Source organism: Salvelinus alpinus, chromosome 5, assembly GCF_045679555.1.
Source record: "Salvelinus alpinus chromosome 5, SLU_Salpinus.1, whole genome shotgun sequence".
Taxonomy (NCBI): domain Eukaryota; kingdom Metazoa; phylum Chordata; class Actinopteri; order Salmoniformes; family Salmonidae; genus Salvelinus; species Salvelinus alpinus.
Window position 1 is genome coordinate 9,781,018 of NC_092090.1, and position 20,024 is coordinate 9,801,041.

The window sequence follows — 20,024 nt, forward strand, 5'->3', positions numbered from 1 at the left end:
AGGCTGGCTGGCTGACTGGTTGTCTGACTGACTGGCTGACTGACTGGTTGTCTGACAGGCTGGCTGGCTGACTGATTACACAGTAGAGCTGGAGGCTTCACATCCATTCATTCAAGGTTTAGCCCCTGTCTGTGATGGTGTACGGTCACATCCCATACGGTGCCCTGCTCCCTATATAGTGCACTACTTTTGACCAGGGCCTTAACCCCTATATAGTGCACTACTTTTGACCAGGGCCTTATCCCCTACATAGTGCACTATATAGATAATAGGGTGCCATTTAGGATGCATGCGTAGTGTCACCTTGTGCTGCCTTACTTTGGAACGGTTCCACATGCCTCCCCCGAGGGGTCACTGCAGGTCCGGAAGCAGGGGCTGACACACGACTCATACCTCCACTGGCACTTAGGACCCGTAGGGCTGTCTGGACCAGGGCCTGAGGGAAAATACACACTTTACAGAAAGTGTTGCACAGCAGAGTATGAAACATGGAAATAAGTATACTTGTGTTTGTGAATCTCCTAGTAAGTCTCCTAGTAAAGAGAGTGGAAATGAAGTGAGTTGAGTTCTAGATCGACTATCGTTTTGGACTCTGCTTAACCTCTCTGGACCTCTCCTGGTCAACTATGGTCTGGACTCTGCCTAACCCCTCTGGACCTCTCCTGGTCGACTATGGTCTGGACTCTGCCTAACCTCTCTGGACCTCTCCTGGTCAACTATGGTCTGGACTCTGCCTAACCTCTCTGGACCTCTCCTGGTTGACTATGGTCTGGACTCTGCCTAACCTCTCTGGACCTCTTCTGGTCAACTATGGTCTGGACTCTGCCTAACCTCTCTGGACCTCTCCTGGTCGACTATGGTCTGGACTCTGCCTAATCTCTCTGGACCTCTCCTGGTCAACTATGGTCTGGACTCTGCCTAACCCCTCTGGACCTCTCCTGGTCGACTATGGTCTGGACTCTGCCTAACCTCTCTGGACCTCTCCTGGTTGACTATGGTCTGGACTCTGCCTAACCTCTCTGGACCTCTCCTGGTCAACTATGGTCTGGACTCTGCCTAACCTCTCTGGACCTCTCCTGGTTGACTATGGTCTGGACTCTGCCTAACCTCTCTGGACCTCTCCTGGTCAACTATGGTCTGGACTCTGCCTAACCCCTCTGGACCTCTCCTAGTTGACTATGGTCTGGACTCTGCCTAACCTCTCTGGACCTCTCCTGGTTGACTATGGTCTGGACTCTGCCTAACCTCTCTGGACCTCTCCTGGTCGACTATGGTCTGGACTCTGCCTAACCTCTCTGGACCTCTCCTGGTTGACTATGGTCTGGACTCTGCCTAACCTCTCTGGACCTCTCCTGGTCGACTATGGTCTGGACTCTGCCTAACCTCTCTGGACCTCTCCTGGTTGACTATGGTCTAGACTCTGCCTAACCTCTCTGGACCTCTCCTGGTTGACTATGGTCTGGACTCTGCCTAACCCCTCTGGACCTCTCCTGGTCAACTATGTTCTGGACTCTGCCTAACCTCTCTGGACCTCTCCTGGTTGACTATGGTCTGGACTCTGCCTAACCTCTCTGGATCTCTCCTGGTTGACTATGGTCTGGACTCTGCCTAACCTCTCTGGACCTCTCCTGGTTGACTATGGTCTGGACTCTGCCTAACCCCTCTGGATCTCTCCTGGTTGACTATGGTCTGGACTCTGCCTAACCTCTCTGGACCTCTCCTGGTCAACTATGTCCGGCATCCTCTGCTGTCAGAGAGTAACCCTATCTGTTTCTGCCAGCCTGTGTGGACTCTGCTATGCTCCTAAAACAAATGGCTGACATATTTTTAGCCCCGGTAATTACCCAGCCTGCATCAGGAGCAGCAAACCCAGCTGTGGAGACAGAAAGAGAGCAGAACTTTCTAGACCTCACCAACTCTAACCATACATTTGGACCTGAACTATGATTCACAAATCACTTTACTAGATTATGAACAGAAATACTCTCCAAATGGTGAAGTTGTTTCTTGGTTGAAATAAAAACCACCCCTGCCTAGTGTCTGACCACCCCCTCTCTGTTCTCCCTTCCCCCCAGTCAAAGCTCCTTCTCTGGAAGTGGTATACTGGAAGGGGCAGGTCGGTTTCTGTTTTGGAACAGCCGTGGGCCTGAGGGGCCTTGGCCAGGGGGGCCCTGATCTGGGGGGGCCTCGTCTGAGGGGCACTGGTCTGAGGGGCTCTGATCTGGGGGGGCCCTGGTCTGGAGGGGCCCTGGTCTGGAGGGGCCCTGGTCTGGAGGGGCCCTGGTCTGGTGCTGACCTAGCACACCGCCCTTCCACCCCTCCACATCTCAACATGTCTGTGATTAAAGGCACACATCAGCCACTCGCCACTGACAAAATCTGTCGTTCTGTTGCGAGGTGGGAGTGTGCCGGGGCGACAGCTGCAGAGGGCTTGCCATTACAGTGCTATGCAAAACATGGCTGCCCGCACAAAGAGCCCATTAACGGGCTAAATGGGTGTTTTTACAAACCGAGTACGCACGCTGGTGGGGCCGTGGTTAGGGGGTTGTGGGGGTTGGCGGGGTGGAGGGGCTGCAGCAGGAGGTTACACCAGGGGGTTAGTAGCCTAAACTACAAAGTGAAAGTCTTTGTCTCTGGACCTCAGCTGTCAGCCATCTCTGATACATACAGTAAGTATTGGGTTGCATTGGAGGGGACGAGCATAACATGGCCAAAGCTCCAAGAGCTTGAGCAAAAGCTAGAAGACCACCGGTTACATAGCTTGACCTTTCATATACTAAATGCCTGCATACTGTACATCCTATGGAAAGCATAGGAATACTGATAAGGCACATTTTAAAAGATGATTGTGACCAATCAAAAGGCCTTGATCCAAACCTCCTCAACGCAAACCTATAGCCACAGGCAAACTCCTATTAGAATACAACCACACCACCCTGACAGCTTAAACAGAGGAAGACCCCATATCTGTTCAAGTGCAACACATTAAATGGTCACAAGTGGCAGTTTTAATAAAAATATCATATCAAAATAGATGGTATAAATGGAATCACCTTTGAGAAGAAAAACCTTAAACTTTTCATTTACATAGCTCTTCTTTTCCCTTCCCATGTAACCTTCCCAGATCTCCAGTCCATCCCACGTACCTGTCAGTTTGAAGAGCGTGGCTTTGCGGAATCCGTCAGTGTGTTTGTACTTGACGAGGTGAACCCAGGACAGCATGTAGTGGAGGAAGAATCCCGGCCTGGCGAAAGCCTCCAGAGAATCATAACCCTGGATCCAGGTGTCACGGTGCAGCGTGAAGGTAGCCGCGTCCCAGAACGCTTCACTCTCCTCCCACTTGGTCAGCGTAAGATGGCCGCTGCCGTCCACCGCCAGGAAGTAGTTGGGCCGATCGGACGCCTCAAACGACACCAGGGAAGTGTCTAGAGGAAAAGTTGATCATCAATTTAGGAACCTCAACATCAAGGGTCTTTTCCGGTTAAATACAGGTAAAAAAAAAACAATTTGAGCTCTGGAAGACTTCATTAGACCAGAGGATAGGGACTGGATAGGGACTGGAATACTTCATTAGACCAGAAGATAGGGACTGGAATACTTCATTGGACCAGAGGATAGGGACTGGAATACTTCATTAGACCAGAGGATAGGGACTGGAATACTTCATTAGACCAGAGGATAGGGACTGGAATACTTCATTAGACCAGAGGATAGGGACTGGAATACTTCATTAGACCAGAGGATAGGGACTGGAATACTTCATTGGACCAGAGGATAGGGACTGGAATACTTCATTAGACCAGAGGATAGGGACTGGAATACTTCATTAGACCAGAGGATAGGGACTGGAATACTTCATTAGACCAGAGGATAGGGACTGGAATACTTCATTAGACCAGAGGATAGGGACTGGATAGGGACTGGAATACTTCATTAGACCAGAAGATAGGGACTGGAATACTTCATTGGACCAGAGGATAGGGACTGGAATACTTCATTAGACCAGAGGATAGGGACTGGAATACTTCATTAGACCAGAGGATAGGGACTGGAATACTTCATTAGACCAGAGGATAGGGACTGGAATACTTCATTAGACCAGAGGATAGGGACTGGAATACTTCATTAGACCAGAGGATAGGGACTGGAATACTTCATTGGACCAGAGGATAGGGACTGGAATACTTCATTAGACCAGAGGATAGGGACTGGAATACTTCATTAGACCAGAGGATAGGGACTGGAATACTTCATTAGACCAGAGGATAGGGACTGGAATACTTCATTAGACCAGAGGATAGGGACTGGAATACTTCATTAGACCAGAGGATAGGGACTGGAATACTTCATTAGACCAGAGGATAGGGACTGGAATACTTCATTAGACCAGAGGATAGGGACTGGAATACTTCATTAGACCAGAGGATAGGGACTGGAATACTTCATTAGACCAGAGGATAGGGACTGGAATACTTCATTAGACCAGAGGATAGGGACTGGAAGACTTCATTAGACCAGAGGATAGGGACTGGAATACTTCATTAGACCAGAGGATAGGGACTGGAATACTTCATTAGACCAGAGGATAGGGACTGGAATACTTCATTAGACCAGAGGATAGGGACTGGAAGACTTCATTAGACCAGAGGATAGGGACTGGAAGACTTCATTAGACCAGAGGATAGGGACTGGAAGACTTCATTAGACCAGAGGATAGGGACTGGAAGACTTCATTAGACCAGAGGATAGGGACTGGAATACTTCATTAGACCAGAGGATAGGGACTGGAATACTTCATTAGACCAGAGGATAGGGACTGGAATACTTCATTAGACCAGAGGATAGGGACTGGAATACTTCATTAGACCAGAGGATAGGGACTGGAAGACTTCATTAGACCAGAGGATAGGGACTGGAAGACTTCATTAGACCAGAGGATAGGGACTGGAAGACTTCATTAGACCAGAGGATAGGGACTGGAAGACTTCATTAGACCAGAGGATAGGGACTGGAAGACTTCATTAGACCAGAGGATAGGGACTGGAAGACTTCATTAGACCAGAGGATAGGGACTGGAAGACTTCATTAGACCAGAGGATAGGGACTGGAAGACTTCATTAGACCAGAGGATAGGGACTGGAAGACTTCATTAGACCAGAGGATAGGGACTGGAAGACTTCATTAGACCAGAGGATAGGGACTGGAAGACTTCATTAGACCAGAGGATAGGGACTGGAAGACTTCATTAGACCAGAGGATAGGGACTGGAAGACTTCATTAGACCAGAGGACAGGGACTGGAAGACTTCATTAGACCAGAGGATAGGGACTGGATAGGGACTGGAAGACTTCATTAGACCAGAGGATAGGGACTGGATAGGGACTGGAAGACTTCATTAGACCAGAGGATAGGGACTGGATAGGGACTGGAAGACTTCATTAGACCAGAGGATAGGGACTGGAAGACTTCATTAGACCAGAGGATAGGGACTGGAAGACTTCATTAGACCAGAGGACAGGGACTGGAAGACTTCATTAGACCAGAGGATAGGGACTGGATAGGGACTGGAAGACTTCATTAGACCAGAGGATAGGGACTGGATAGGGACTGGAAGACTTCATTAGACCAGAGGATAGGGACTGGAAGACTTCATTAGACCAGAGGATAGGGACTGGAAGACTTCATTAGACCAGAGGATAGGGACTGGAAGACTTCATTAGACCAGAGGATAGGGACTGGATAGGGACTGGAAGACTTCATTAGACCAGAGGATAGGGACTGGATAGGGACTGGATAGGGACTGGAAGACTTCATTAGACCAGAGGATAGGGACTGGATAGGGACTGGAAGACTTCATTAGACCAGAGGATAGGGACTGGATAGGGACTGGAAGACTTCATTAGACCAGAGGATAGGGACTGGAAGACTTCATTAGACCAGAGGATAGGGACTGGAAGACTTCATTAGACCAGAGGATAGGGACTGGAAGACTTCATTAGACCAGAGGATAGGGACTGGATAGGGACTGGAAGACTTCATTAGACCAGAGGATAGGGACTGGAAGACTTCATTAGACCAGAGGATAGGGACTGGATAGGGACTGGAAGACTTCATTAGACCAGAGGATAGGGACTGGAAGACTTCATTAGACCAGAGGATAGGGACTGGAAGACTTCATTAGACCAGAGGATAGGGACTGGATAGGGACTGGAAGACTTCATTAGACCAGAGGATAGGGACTGGAAGACTTCATTAGACCAGAGGATAGGGACTGGATAGGGACTGGAAGACTTCATTAGACCAGAGGATAGGGACTGGATAGGGACTGGAAGACTTCATTAGACCAGAGGACAGGGACTGGAAGACTTCATTAGACCAGAGGATAGGGACTGGATAGGGACTGGAAGACTTCATTAGACCAGAGGATAGGGACTGGATAGGGACTGGAAGACTTCATTAGACCAGAGGATAGGGACTGGATAGGGACTGGAAGACTTCATTAGACCAGAGGATAGGGACTGGATAGGGACTGGAAGACTTCATTAGACCAGAGGATAGGGACTGGATAGGGACTGGAAGACTTCATTAGACCAGAGGATGGGGACTGGATAGGGACTGGAAGACTTCATTAGACCAGAGGATAGGGACTGGATAGGGACTGGAAGACTTCATTAGACCAGAGGATGGGGACTGGATAGGGACTGGAAGACTTCATTAGACCAGAGGATAGGGACTGGATAGGGACTGGAAGACTTCATTAGACCAGAGGATGGGGACTGGATAGGGACTGGAAGACTTCATTAGACCAGAGGATGGGGACTGGAAGACTTCATTAGACCAGAGGATAGGGACTGGATAGGGACTGGAAGACTTCATTAGACCAGAGGATAGGGACTGGATAGGGACTGGAAGACTTCATTAGACCAGAGGATAGGGACTGGATAGGGACTGGAAGACTTCATTAGACCAGAGGATAGGGACTGGATAGGGACTGGAAGACTTCATTAGACCAGAGGATAGGGACTGGATAGGGACTGGAAGACTTCATTAGACCAGAGGATGGGGACTGGATAGGGACTGGAAGACTTCATTAGACCAGAGGATAGGGACTGGATAGGGACTGGAAGACTTCATTAGACCAGAGGATGGGGACTGGATAGGGACTGGAAGACTTCATTAGACCAGAGGATAGGGACTGGATAGGGACTGGAAGACTTCATTAGACCAGAGGATGGGGACTGGATAGGGACTGGAAGACTTCATTAGACCAGAGGATGGGGACTGGAAGACTTCATTAGACCAGAGGATAGGGACTGGATAGGGACTGGAAGACTTCATTAGACCAGAGGATGGGGACTGGATAGGGACTGGAAGACTTCATTAGACCAGAGGATAGGGACTGGATAGGGACTGGAAGACTTCATTAGACCAGAGGATAGGGACTGGATAGGGACTGGAAGACTTCATTAGACCAGAGGATAGGGACTGGATAGGGACTGGAAGACTTCATTAGACCAGAGGATGGGGACTGGATAGGGACTGGAAGACTTCATTAGACCAGAGGATAGGGACTGGATAGGGACTGGAAGACTTCATTAGACCAGAGGATGGGGACTGGATAGGGACTGGAAGACTTCATTAGACCAGAGGATAGGGACTGGATAGGGACTGGAAGACTTCATTAGACCAGAGGATGGGGACTGGATAGGGACTGGAAGACTTCATTAGACCAGAGGATGGGGACTGGAAGACTTCATTAGACCAGAGGATAGGGACTGGATAGGGACTGGAAGACTTCATTAGACCAGAGGATGGGGACTGGAAGACTTCATTAGACCAGAGGATAGGGACTGGATAGGGACTGGAAGACTTCATTAGACCAGAGGATGGGGACTGGATAGGGACTGGAAGACTTCATTAGACCAGAGGATGGGGACTGGATAGGGACTGGAAGACTTCATTAGACCAGAGGATGGGGACTGGATAGGGACTGGAAGACTTCATTAGACCAGAGGATGGGGACTGGATAGGGACTGGAAGACTTCATTAGACCAGAGGATGGGGACTGGATAGGGACTGGAAGACTTCATTAGACCAGAGGATAGGGACTGGATAGGGACTGGAAGACTTCATTAGACCAGAGGATGGGGACTGGATAGGGACTGGAAGACTTCATTAGACCAGAGGATAGGGACTGGATAGGGACTGGAAGACTTCATTAGACCAGAGGATGGGGACTGGAAGACTTCATTAGACCAGAGGATAGGGACTGGATAGGGACTGGAAGACTTCATTAGACCAGAGGATAGGGACTGGATAGGGACTGGAAGACTTCATTAGACCAGAGGATGGGGACTGGAAGACTTCATTAGACCAGAGGATAGGGACTGGATAGGGACTGGATAGGGACTGGAAGACTTCATTAGACCAGAGGATAGGGACTGGAAGACTTCATTAGACCAGAGGATAGGGACTGGAATACTTCATTAGACCAGAGGATAGGGACTGGATAGGGACTGGATAGGGACTGGAAGACTTCATTAGACCAGAGGATAGGGACTGGATAGGGACTGGAAGACTTCATTAGACCAGAGGATGGGGACTGGATAGGGACTGGAAGACTTCATTAGACCAGAGGATGGGGACTGGATAGGGACTGGAAGACTTCATTAGACCAGAGGATGGGGACTGGATAGGGACTGGAAGACTTCATTAGACCAGAGGATGGGGACTGGATAGGGACTGGAAGACTTCATTAGACCAGAGGATAGGGACTGGATAGGGACTGGAAGACTTCATTAGACCAGAGGATGGGGACTGGATAGGGACTGGAAGACTTCATTAGACCAGAGGATAGGGACTGGATAGGGACTGGAAGACTTCATTAGACCAGAGGATGGGGACTGGAAGACTTCATTAGACCAGAGGATAGGGACTGGATAGGGACTGGAAGACTTCATTAGACCAGAGGATAGGGACTGGATAGGGACTGGAAGACTTCATTAGACCAGAGGATGGGGACTGGAAGACTTCATTAGACCAGAGGATAGGGACTGGATAGGGACTGGATAGGGACTGGAAGACTTCATTAGACCAGAGGATAGGGACTGGAAGACTTCATTAGACCAGAGGATAGGGACTGGAATACTTCATTAGACCAGAGGATAGGGACTGGATAGGGACTGGATAGGGACTGGAAGACTTCATTGGACCAGAGGATAGGGACTGGAAGACTTCATTAGACCAGAGGATAGGGACTGGATAGGGACTGGATAGGGACTGGAATACTTCATTAGACCAGAGGATAGGGACTGGAAGACTTCATTAGACCAGAGGATAGGGACTGGATAGGGACTGGAATACTTCATTAGACCAGAGGATAGGGACTGGAAGACTTCATTAGACCAGAGGATAGGGACTGGAAGACTTCATTAGACCAGAGGATAGGGACTGGATAGGGACTGGATAGGGACTGGAAGACTTCATTGGACCAGAGGATAGGGACTGGAAGACTTCATTAGACCAGAGGATAGGGACTGGATAGGGACTGGATGGGGACTGGAATACTTCATTAGACCAGAGGATAGGGACTGGATAGGGACTGGAATACTTCATTAGACCAGAGGATAGGGACTGGATAGGGACTGGAAGACTTCATTAGACCAGAGGATAGGGACTGGATAGGGACTGGATAGGGACTGGAATACTTCATTAGACCAGAGGATAGGGACTGGATAGGGACTGGATAGGGACTGGAATACTTCATTAGACCAGAGGATAGGGACTGGATAGGGACTGGATAGGGACTGGAATACTTCATTAGACCAGAGGATAGGGACTGGATAGGGACTGGATGGGGACTGGAATACTTCATTAGACCAGAGGATAGGGACTGGATAGGGACTGGAATACTTCATTAGACCAGAGGATAGGGACTGGATAGGGACTGGAATACTTCATTAGACCAGAGGATAGGGACTGGATAGGGACTGGAATACTTCATTAGACCAGAGGATAGGGACTGGATAGGGACTGGAATACTTCATTAGACCAGAGGATAGGGACTGGATAGGGACTGGATTCATTAGACCAGGGACTGGAATACTTCATTAGACCAGAGGATAGGGACTGGATAGGGACTGGATAGGGACTGGAAGACTTCATTGGACCAGAGGATAGGGACTGGAATACTTCATTAGACCAGAGGATAGGGACTGGATAGGGACTGGAATACTTCATTAGACCAGAGGATAGGGACTGGATAGGGACTGGAAGACTTCATTAGACCAGAGGATAGGGACTGGATAGGGACTGGAATACTTCATTAGACCAGAGGATAGGGACTGGATAGGGACTGGATAGGGACTGGAAGACTTCATTGGACCAGAGGATAGGGACTGGAATACTTCATTAGACCAGAGGATAGGGACTGGATAGGGACTGGATAGGGACTGGAATACTTCATTAGACCAGAGGATAGGGACTGGATAGGGACTGGATAGGGACTGGAATACTTCATTAGACCAGAGGATAGGGACTGGATAGGGACTGGAATACTTCATTAGACCAGAGGATAGGGACTGGATAGGGACTGGAATACTTCATTAGACCAGAGGATAGGGACTGGATAGGGACTGGAATACTTCATTAGACCAGAGGATAGGGACTGGATAGGGACTGGAATACTTCATTAGACCAGAGGATAGGGACTGGATAGGGACTGGAAGACTTCATTAGACCAGAGGATAGGGACTGGATAGGGACTGGAATACTTCATTAGACCAGAGGATAGGGACTGGATAGGGACTGGATAGGGACTGGAAGACTTCATTGGACCAGAGGATAGGGACTGGAATACTTCATTAGACCAGAGGATAGGGACTGGATAGGGACTGGAATACTTCATTAGACCAGAGGATAGGGACTGGATAGGGACTGGAAGACTTCATTAGACCAGAGGATAGGGACTGGATAGGGACTGGAATACTTCATTAGACCAGAGGATAGGGACTGGATAGGGACTGGAAGACTTCATTGGACCAGAGGATAGGGACTGGAATACTTCATTAGACCAGAGGATAGGGACTGGAATACTTCATTGGACCAGAGGATAGGGACTGGAATACTTCATTAGACCAGAGGATAGGGACTGGAATACTTCATTAGACCAGAGGATAGGGACTGGAATACTTCATTAGACCAGAGGATAGGGACTGGAATACTTCATTAGACCAGTGGATAGGGACTGGAATACTTCATTAGACCAGAGGATAGGGACTGGAATACTTCATTGGACCAGAGGATAGGGACTGGATAGGGACTGGAATACTTCATTAGACCAGAGGATAGGGACTGGAATACTTCATTAGACCAGAGGATAGGGACTGGATAGGGACTGGATGGGGACTGGAATACTTCATTAGACCAGAGGATAGGGACTGGAATACTTCATTAGACCAGAGGATAGGGACTGGAATACTTCATTAGACCAGAGGATAGGGACTGGAATACTTCATTAGACCAGAGGATAGGGACTGGATAGGGACTGGAATACTTCATTAGACCAGAGGATAGGGACTGGATAGGGACTGGAATACTTCATTAGACCAGAGGATAGGGACTGGATAGGGACTGGAATACTTCATTAGACCAGAGGATAGGGACTGGATAGGGACTGGAATACTTCATTAGACCAGAGGATAGGGACTGGATAGGGACTGGAATACTTCATTAGACCAGAGGATAGGGACTGGATAGGGACTGGAAGACTTCATTAGACCAGAGGATAGGGACTGGATAGGGACTGGAATACTTCATTAGACCAGAGGATAGGGACTGGATAGGGACTGGATAGGGACTGGAAGACTTCATTGGACCAGAGGATAGGGACTGGAATACTTCATTAGACCAGAGGATAGGGACTGGATAGGGACTGGAATACTTCATTAGACCAGAGGATAGGGACTGGATAGGGACTGGAAGACTTCATTAGACCAGAGGATAGGGACTGGATAGGGACTGGAATACTTCATTAGACCAGAGGATAGGGACTGGATAGGGACTGGATAGGGACTGGAAGACTTCATTGGACCAGAGGATAGGGACTGGAATACTTCATTAGACCAGAGGATAGGGACTGGAATACTTCATTGGACCAGAGGATAGGGACTGGAATACTTCATTAGACCAGAGGATAGGGACTGGAATACTTCATTAGACCAGAGGATAGGGACTGGAATACTTCATTAGACCAGAGGATAGGGACTGGAATACTTCATTAGACCAGTGGATAGGGACTGGAATACTTCATTAGACCAGAGGATAGGGACTGGAATACTTCATTGGACCAGAGGATAGGGACTGGATAGGGACTGGAATACTTCATTAGACCAGAGGATAGGGACTGGAATACTTCATTAGACCAGAGGATAGGGACTGGATAGGGACTGGATAGGGACTGGAATACTTCATTAGACCAGAGGATAGGGACTGGAATACTTCATTAGACCAGAGGATAGGGACTGGAATACTTCATTAGACCAGAGGATAGGGACTGGAATACTTCATTAGACCAGAGGATAGGGACTGGATAGGGACTGGAATACTTCATTAGACCAGAGGATAGGGACTGGATAGGGACTGGAATACTTCATTAGACCAGAGGATAGGGACTGGATAGGGACTGGAATACTTCATTAGACCAGAGGATAGGGACTGGATAGGGACTGGAAGACTTCATTAGACCAGAGGATAGGGACTGGATAGGGACTGGAATACTTCATTAGACCAGAGGATAGGGACTGGATAGGGACTGGATAGGGACTGGAAGACTTCATTGGACCAGAGGATAGGGACTGGAATACTTCATTAGACCAGAGGATAGGGACTGGATAGGGACTGGAATACTTCATTAGACCAGAGGATAGGGACTGGATAGGGACTGGAAGACTTCATTAGACCAGAGGATAGGGACTGGATAGGGACTGGAATACTTCATTAGACCAGAGGATAGGGACTGGATAGGGACTGGATAGGGACTGGAAGACTTCATTGGACCAGAGGATAGGGACTGGAATACTTCATTAGACCAGAGGATAGGGACTGGAATACTTCATTGGACCAGAGGATAGGGACTGGAATACTTCATTAGACCAGAGGATAGGGACTGGAATACTTCATTAGACCAGTGGATAGGGACTGGAATACTTCATTAGACCAGAGGATAGGGACTGGAATACTTCATTAGACCAGTGGATAGGGACTGGAATACTTCATTAGACCAGAGGATAGGGACTGGAATACTTCATTGGACCAGAGGATAGGGACTGGATAGGGACTGGAATACTTCATTAGACCAGAGGATAGGGACTGGAATACTTCATTAGACCAGAGGATAGGGACTGGATAGGGACTGGATAGGGACTGGAATACTTCATTAGACCAGAGGATAGGGACTGGAATACTTCATTAGACCAGAGGATAGGGACTGGAATACTTCATTAGACCAGAGGATAGGGACTGGAATACTTCATTAGACCAGAGGATAGGGACTGGAATACTTCATTAGACCAGTGGATAGGGACTGGAATACTTCATTAGACCAGAGGATAGGGACTGGAATACTTCATTGGACCAGAGGATAGGGACTGGATAGGGACTGGAATACTTCATTAGACCAGAGGATAGGGACTGGAATACTTCATTAGACCAGAGGATAGGGACTGGATAGGGACTGGATAGGGACTGGAATACTTCATTAGACCAGAGGATAGGGACTGGAATACTTCATTAGACCAGAGGATAGGGACTGGAATACTTCATTAGACCAGAGGATAGGGACTGGAATACTTCATTAGACCAGAGGATAGGGACTGGAATACTTCATTGGACCAGAGGATAGGGACTGGAATACTTCATTGGACCAGAGGATAGGGACTGGAATACTTCATTGGACCAGAGGATAGGGACTGGAATACTTCATTGGACCAGAGGATAGGGACTGGAATACTTCATTAGACCAGAGGATAGGGACTGGAATACTTCATTGGACCAGTGGATAGGGACTGGATAGGGACTGGAATACTTCATTAGACCAGAGGATAGGGACTGGATAGGGACTGGATAGGGACTGGAATACTTCATTGGACCAGAGGATAGGGACTGGATAGGGACTGGATAGGGACTGGAATACTTCATTAGACCAGTGGATAGGGACTGGAATACTTCATTAGACCAGAGGATAGGGACTGGAATACTTCATTAGACCAGAGGACAGGGACTGGATAGGGACTGGAAGACTTCATTGGACCAGAGGATAGGGACTGGATAGGGACTGGAAGACTTCATTGGACCAGAGGATAGGGACTGGATAGGGACTGGGAGACTTCATTAGACCAGAGGATAGGGACTGGATAGGGACTGGGAGACTTCATTAGACCAGAGGATAGGGACTGGATAGGGACTGGAACACTTCATTAGACCAGAGGATAGGGACTGGAACACTTCATTAGACCAGAGGATGGGGACTGGAAGACTTCATTAGACCAGAGGACAGGGACTGGAAGACTTCATCAGACCAGAGGATAGGGACTGGAAGACTTCATTAGACCAGTGGATAGGGACTGGAACACTTCATTAGCCCAGTGGATAGGGACTGGAAGACTTCATTAGACCAGAGGATAGGGACTGGAAGACTTCATTAGACCAGAGGATAGGGACTGGAAGACTTCATTAGACCAGTGGATAGGGACTGGAACACTTCATTAGACCAGAGGACAGGGACTGGATAGGGACTGGAAGACTTCATTAGACCAGAGGATAGGGACTGGAAGACTTCATTAGACCAGAGGACAGGGACTGGAAGACTTCATTAGACCAGAGGACAGGGACTGGAAGACTTCATTAGACCAGAGGACAGGGACTGGATGGGGACTGGAAGACTTCATTAGACCAGAGGATAGGGACTGGAACACTTCATTAGACCAGAGGATAGGGACTGGAAGACTTCATTAGACCAGAGGACAGGGACTGGAAGACTTCATTAGACCAGTGGATAGGGACTGGAACACTTCATTAGACCAGAGGATAGGGACTGGAAGACTTCATTAGACCAGAGGACAGGGACTGGAACACTTCATTAGACCAGAGGACAGGGACTGGAAGTCTTTTTAATGAATGGACGTTGAAGTAGGAGGAGGGCTAGGAATGCAGAGTGTTAGAAAGTGTTATGAATGGAGCAGGAAGTAAAAGGATGACGGACATGGAAATGTCCATTGCATTAGACTGATGTGATGAGAACTGGGAGTGTGTTTCCTCTGTGTTGCTCACCATGTGGACGTGCTCTGCTGAGCCCAGGGGTCATCATGAAGAGGGACAGGAAACCAGCCGCAGCAGCGTCTCCTTTCTTAGGGAACACTGTCCCACTGGACCTGTTGGCTGCCAGCACCGTGTCTCTCTCCCTGTAGGTCACCAGCCTGTAGGGGCCTTTACCCAGAACTACAAGACAGAGGAGAGGAACACTTATGAGGAATCTCATAAGTGATGAGATGATGGCTGATATCTAGTGATGGCTGACATCTACAATGGACCCCAGATCTGTGCAGACACTACGCCCCCATGTGGTTTAACAATGAACTGCCTTACACATTGACCATTATGAAATGTTTGTAGCAAATTCTAAGGACAATGCACAATAAACTTCCAAGGTTCAGTCATTGATTTGATTCTTGGAGATATTTGATTTGATGACAAATAGGAGGAGATTGAGAGGATATGATGTATGTACCTTTGTTGTAGTATTCACAATCGTAGGCTGGAAAGACAAACAGAAAGAGTCGTTAGTGGAATGAAATTATAAACTGTCCAAAAGTAGTTAGTTACATATGAAAACAGAATGCCATTTCAGATGGTCCCTCACACTCCCATACCACCCATTGACTGGGTAGTGTGCCCGGTGCCTGCTCGTTGGCCACCCATTGACTGGGTAGTGTGCCCGGTGCCTGCTCGTTGGCCACCCATTGACTGGGTAGTGTGCCCGGTGCCTGCTCGTTGGCCACCCATTGACTGGGTAGTGTGCCCGGTGCCTGCTCGTTGGCCACCCATTGACTGGGTAGTGTGCCCGGTGCCTGCTCGTTGGCCACCCATTGACTGGGTAGTGTGCCCGGTGCCTGCTCGTTGGCCACCCATTGACTGGGTAGTGTGCCCGGTGCCTGCTCGTTGGCCACCCATTGACTGGGTAGTGTGCCCGGTGCCTGCTCGTTGGCCACCCATTGACTGGGTAGTGTGCCCGGTGCCTGCTCGTTGGCCACCCATTGACTGGGTAGTGTGCCCGGTGCCTGCTCGTTGGCCACCCATTGACTGGGTAGTGTGCCCGGTGCCTGCTCGTTGGCCACCCATTGACTGGGTAGTGTGCCCGGTGCCTGCTCGTTGGCCACCCATTGACTGGGTAGTGTGCCCGGTGCCTGCTCGTTGGCCACCCATTGACTGGGTAGTGTGCCCGGTGCCTGCTCGTTGGCCACCCATTGACTGGGTAGTGTGCCCGGTGCCTGCTCGTTGGCCACCCATTGACTGGGTAGTGTGCCCGGTGCCTGCTCGTTGGCCACCCATTGACTGGGTAGTGTGCCCGGTGCCTGCTCGTTGGCCACCCATTGACTGGGTAGTGTGCCCGGTGCCTGCTCGTTGGCCACCCATTGACTGGGTAGTGTGCCCGGTGCCTGCTCGTTGGCCACCCATTGACTGGGTAGTGTGCCCGGTGCCTGCTCGTTGGCCACCCATTGACTGGGTAGTGTGCCCGGTGCCTGCTCGTTGGCCACCCATTGACTGGGTAGTGTGCCCGGTGCCTGCTCGTTGGCCACCCATTGACTGGGTAGTGTGCCCGGTGCCTGCTCGTTGGCCACCCATTGACTGGGTAGTGTGCCCGGTGCCTGCTCGTTGGCCACCCATTGACTGGGTAGTGTGCCCGGTGCCTGCTCGTTGGCCACCCATTGACTGGGTAGTGTGCCCGGTGCCTGCTCGTTGGCCACCCATTGACTGGGTAGTGTGCCCGGTGCCTGCTCGTTGGCCACCCATTGACTGGGTAGTGTGCCCGGTGCCTGCTCGTTGGCCACCCATTGACTGGGTAGTGTGCCCGGCGCCTGCTCGTTGGCCACCCATTGACTGGGTAGTGTGCCCGGCGCCTGCTCGTTGGCCACCCATTGACTGGGTAGTGTGCCCGGCGCCTGCTCGTTGGCCACCCATTGACTGGGTAGTGTGCCCGGTGCCTGCTCGTTGGCCACCCATTGACTGGGTAGTGTGCCCGGCGCCTGCTCGTTGGCCACCCATTGACTGGGTAGTGTGCCCGGCGCCTGCTCGTTGGCCACCCATTGACTGGGTAGTGTGCCCGGCGCCTGCTCGTTGGCCACCCATTGACTGGGTAGTGTGCCCGGTGCCTGCTCGTTGGCCACCCATTGGCTGGGTAGTGTGCCCGGTGCCTGCTCGTTGGCCACCCATTGACTGGGTAGTGTGCCCGGTGCCTGCTCGTTGGCCACCCATTGACTGGGTAGTGTGCCCGGCGCCTGCTCGTTGGCCACCCATTGACTGGGTAGTGTGCCCGGTGCCTGCTCGTTGGCCACCCATTGACTGGGTAGTGTGCCCGGTGCCTGCTCGTTGGCCACCCATTGACTGGGTAGTGTACCCGGTGCCTGCTCGTTGGCCACCCATTGACTGGGTAGTGTGCCCGGCGCCTGCTCGTTGGCCACCCATTGACTGGGTAGTGTGCCCGGCGCCTGCTCGTTGGCCACCCATTGACTGGGTAGTGTGCCCGGTGCCTGCTCGTTGGACACTTGTATTATTGACAGTATGTTTGTTTATTCCATGTGTAATTCTGTGTTGTTGTTTTTGTCACACTGCTTTGCTTTATCTTGGCCAGGTCACAGTTGTAAATGAGAACTTGTTCTAAACTTGCCTACCTGGTTAAATAAAGGAGAAATAAAAAAATATATTTAAAAAAAACTCATAGCCGCAGACTTACGGCAGATCGACGGGGACCGCCAGTCCACGGTGACACCCTGGTGACAGCATCGGTGGGCGTAGGCTGCCACGCTGGTACAGAAACACTCACAGTCCCCACCACGACTACAGCCGCACGTATCAGCCAGACAGTTCATATAGAACCATGTCACATCCACCTGGACAGGGGGAGACAGGAAGGAACCTTTCAGACCCTTAAGACTGTTGTCCACTAGCGTAGGGATATGGTCGTAACAGCCTGATACGACAAACAGCCTGATACGACACACAGCCTGATACAGCAAACAGCCTGATACGACACACAGCCTGATACAGCAAACAGCCTGATACGACACACACAGCCTAGGGTAGGGTTATGTAATGTGGAGAAGAGATAGGACAGCAGACCAGCTGACAGAGGGTAGGGGTTATGTAGAGGGTAGGGTTATGTAATGTGGAGAAGAGATAGGACAGCAGACCAGCTGACAGAGGGTAGGGGTTATGTAATGTGGAGAAGAGATAGGACAGCAGACCAGCTGACAGAGAGTAGGGGTTATGTAATGTGGAGAAGAGATAGGACAGCAGACCAGCTAACATAGGGTAGGGGTTATGTAACGTGGAGAAGAGATAGGACAGCAGACCAGCTAACAGAGGGTAGGGGTTATGTAACGTGGAGAAGAGATAGGACAGCAGAACAGCTGACACAGGGTAGGGGTTATGTAATGTGGAGAAGAGATAGGACAGGAGACCAGCTGACAGAGGGTAGGGGTTATGTAATGTGGAGAAGAGATAGGACAGCAGACCAGCTGACAGAGGGTAGGGGTTATGTAATGTGGAGAAGAGATAGGACAGCAGACCAGCTGACAGAGGGTAGGGGGTTATGTAATGTGGAGAAGAGATAGGACAGCAGACCAGCTGACAGAGGGTAGGGGTTATGTAATGTGGAGAAGAGATAGGACAGCAGACCAGCTGACAGAGGGTAGGGGTTATGTAGAGGGTAGGGTTATGTAATGTGGAGAAGAGATAGGACAGCAGACCAGCTGACAGAGGGTAGGGTTTATGTAATGTGGAGAAGAGATAGGACAGCAGACCAGCTGACAGAGAGTAGGGGTTATGTAATGTGGAGAAGAGATAGGACAGCAGACCAGCTAACAGAGGGTAGGGGTTATGTAACGTGGAGAAGAGATAGGACAGCAGACCAGCTAACAGAGGGTAGGGGTTATGTAACGTGGAGAAGAGATAGGACAGCAGAACAGCTGACACAGGGTAGGGGTTATGTAATGTGGAGAAGAGATAGGACAGGAGACCAGCTGACAGAGGGTAGGGGTTATGTAATGTGGAGAAGAGATAGGACAGCAGACCAGCTGACAGAGGGTAGGGGTTATGTAATGTGGAGAAGAGATAGGACAGCAGACCAGCTGACAGAGGGTAGGGGGTTATGTAATGTGGAGAAGAGATAGGACAGCAGACCAGCTGACAGAGGGTAGGGGTTATGTAATGTGGAGAAGAGATAGGACAGCAGACCAGCTGACAGAGGGTAGAGGTTATGTAATGTGGAGAAGAGATAGGACAGCAGACCAGCTGACAGAGGGTAGGGGTTATGTAATGTGGAGAAGAGATAGGACAGCAGACCAGCTGACAGAGGGTAGAGGTTATGTAATGTGGAGAAGAGATAGGACAGCAGACCAGCTGACAGAGTGTAGGGGTTATGTAATGTGGAGAAGAGACAGGACAGCAGACCAGCTGACAGAGGGTAGGGGTTATGTAATGTGGAGAAGAGATAGGACAGCAGACCAGCTGACACAGGGTAGGGGTTATGTAATGTGGAGAAGAGACAGGACAGCAGACCAGCTGACAGAGGGTAGGGGTTATGTAATGTGGAGAAGAGATAGGACAGCAGACCAGCTGACAGAGGGTAGGGGTTATGTAATGTGGAGAAGAGACAGGACAGCAGACCAGCTGACAGGGGATAGGGGTTATGTAATGTGGAGAAGAGATAGGACAGCAGACCAGCTGACAGAGGGTAGGGGTTATGTAAT

At 49.9% G+C, this 20,024-nt stretch overlaps 1 protein-coding gene across 1 annotated transcript in view; it reads right to left on the reverse strand.

The window, feature by feature from the left end:
* Nucleotides 1-20,024, reverse strand: part of otog (otogelin) — a 163,604-nt gene that overhangs the window by 45,240 nt on the left and 98,340 nt on the right. The window contains exons 30-34 of the mRNA XM_071400514.1: nt 18,008-18,164; nt 15,785-15,811; nt 15,328-15,495; nt 3,147-3,425; nt 319-436 (exon numbers count right to left, since the gene is read on the reverse strand). Of these exons, the coding sequence (XP_071256615.1) occupies nt 319-436; nt 3,147-3,425; nt 15,328-15,495; nt 15,785-15,811; nt 18,008-18,164 (749 nt within the window). The remainder of the gene's footprint in view (nt 1-318; nt 437-3,146; nt 3,426-15,327; nt 15,496-15,784; nt 15,812-18,007; nt 18,165-20,024) is intronic.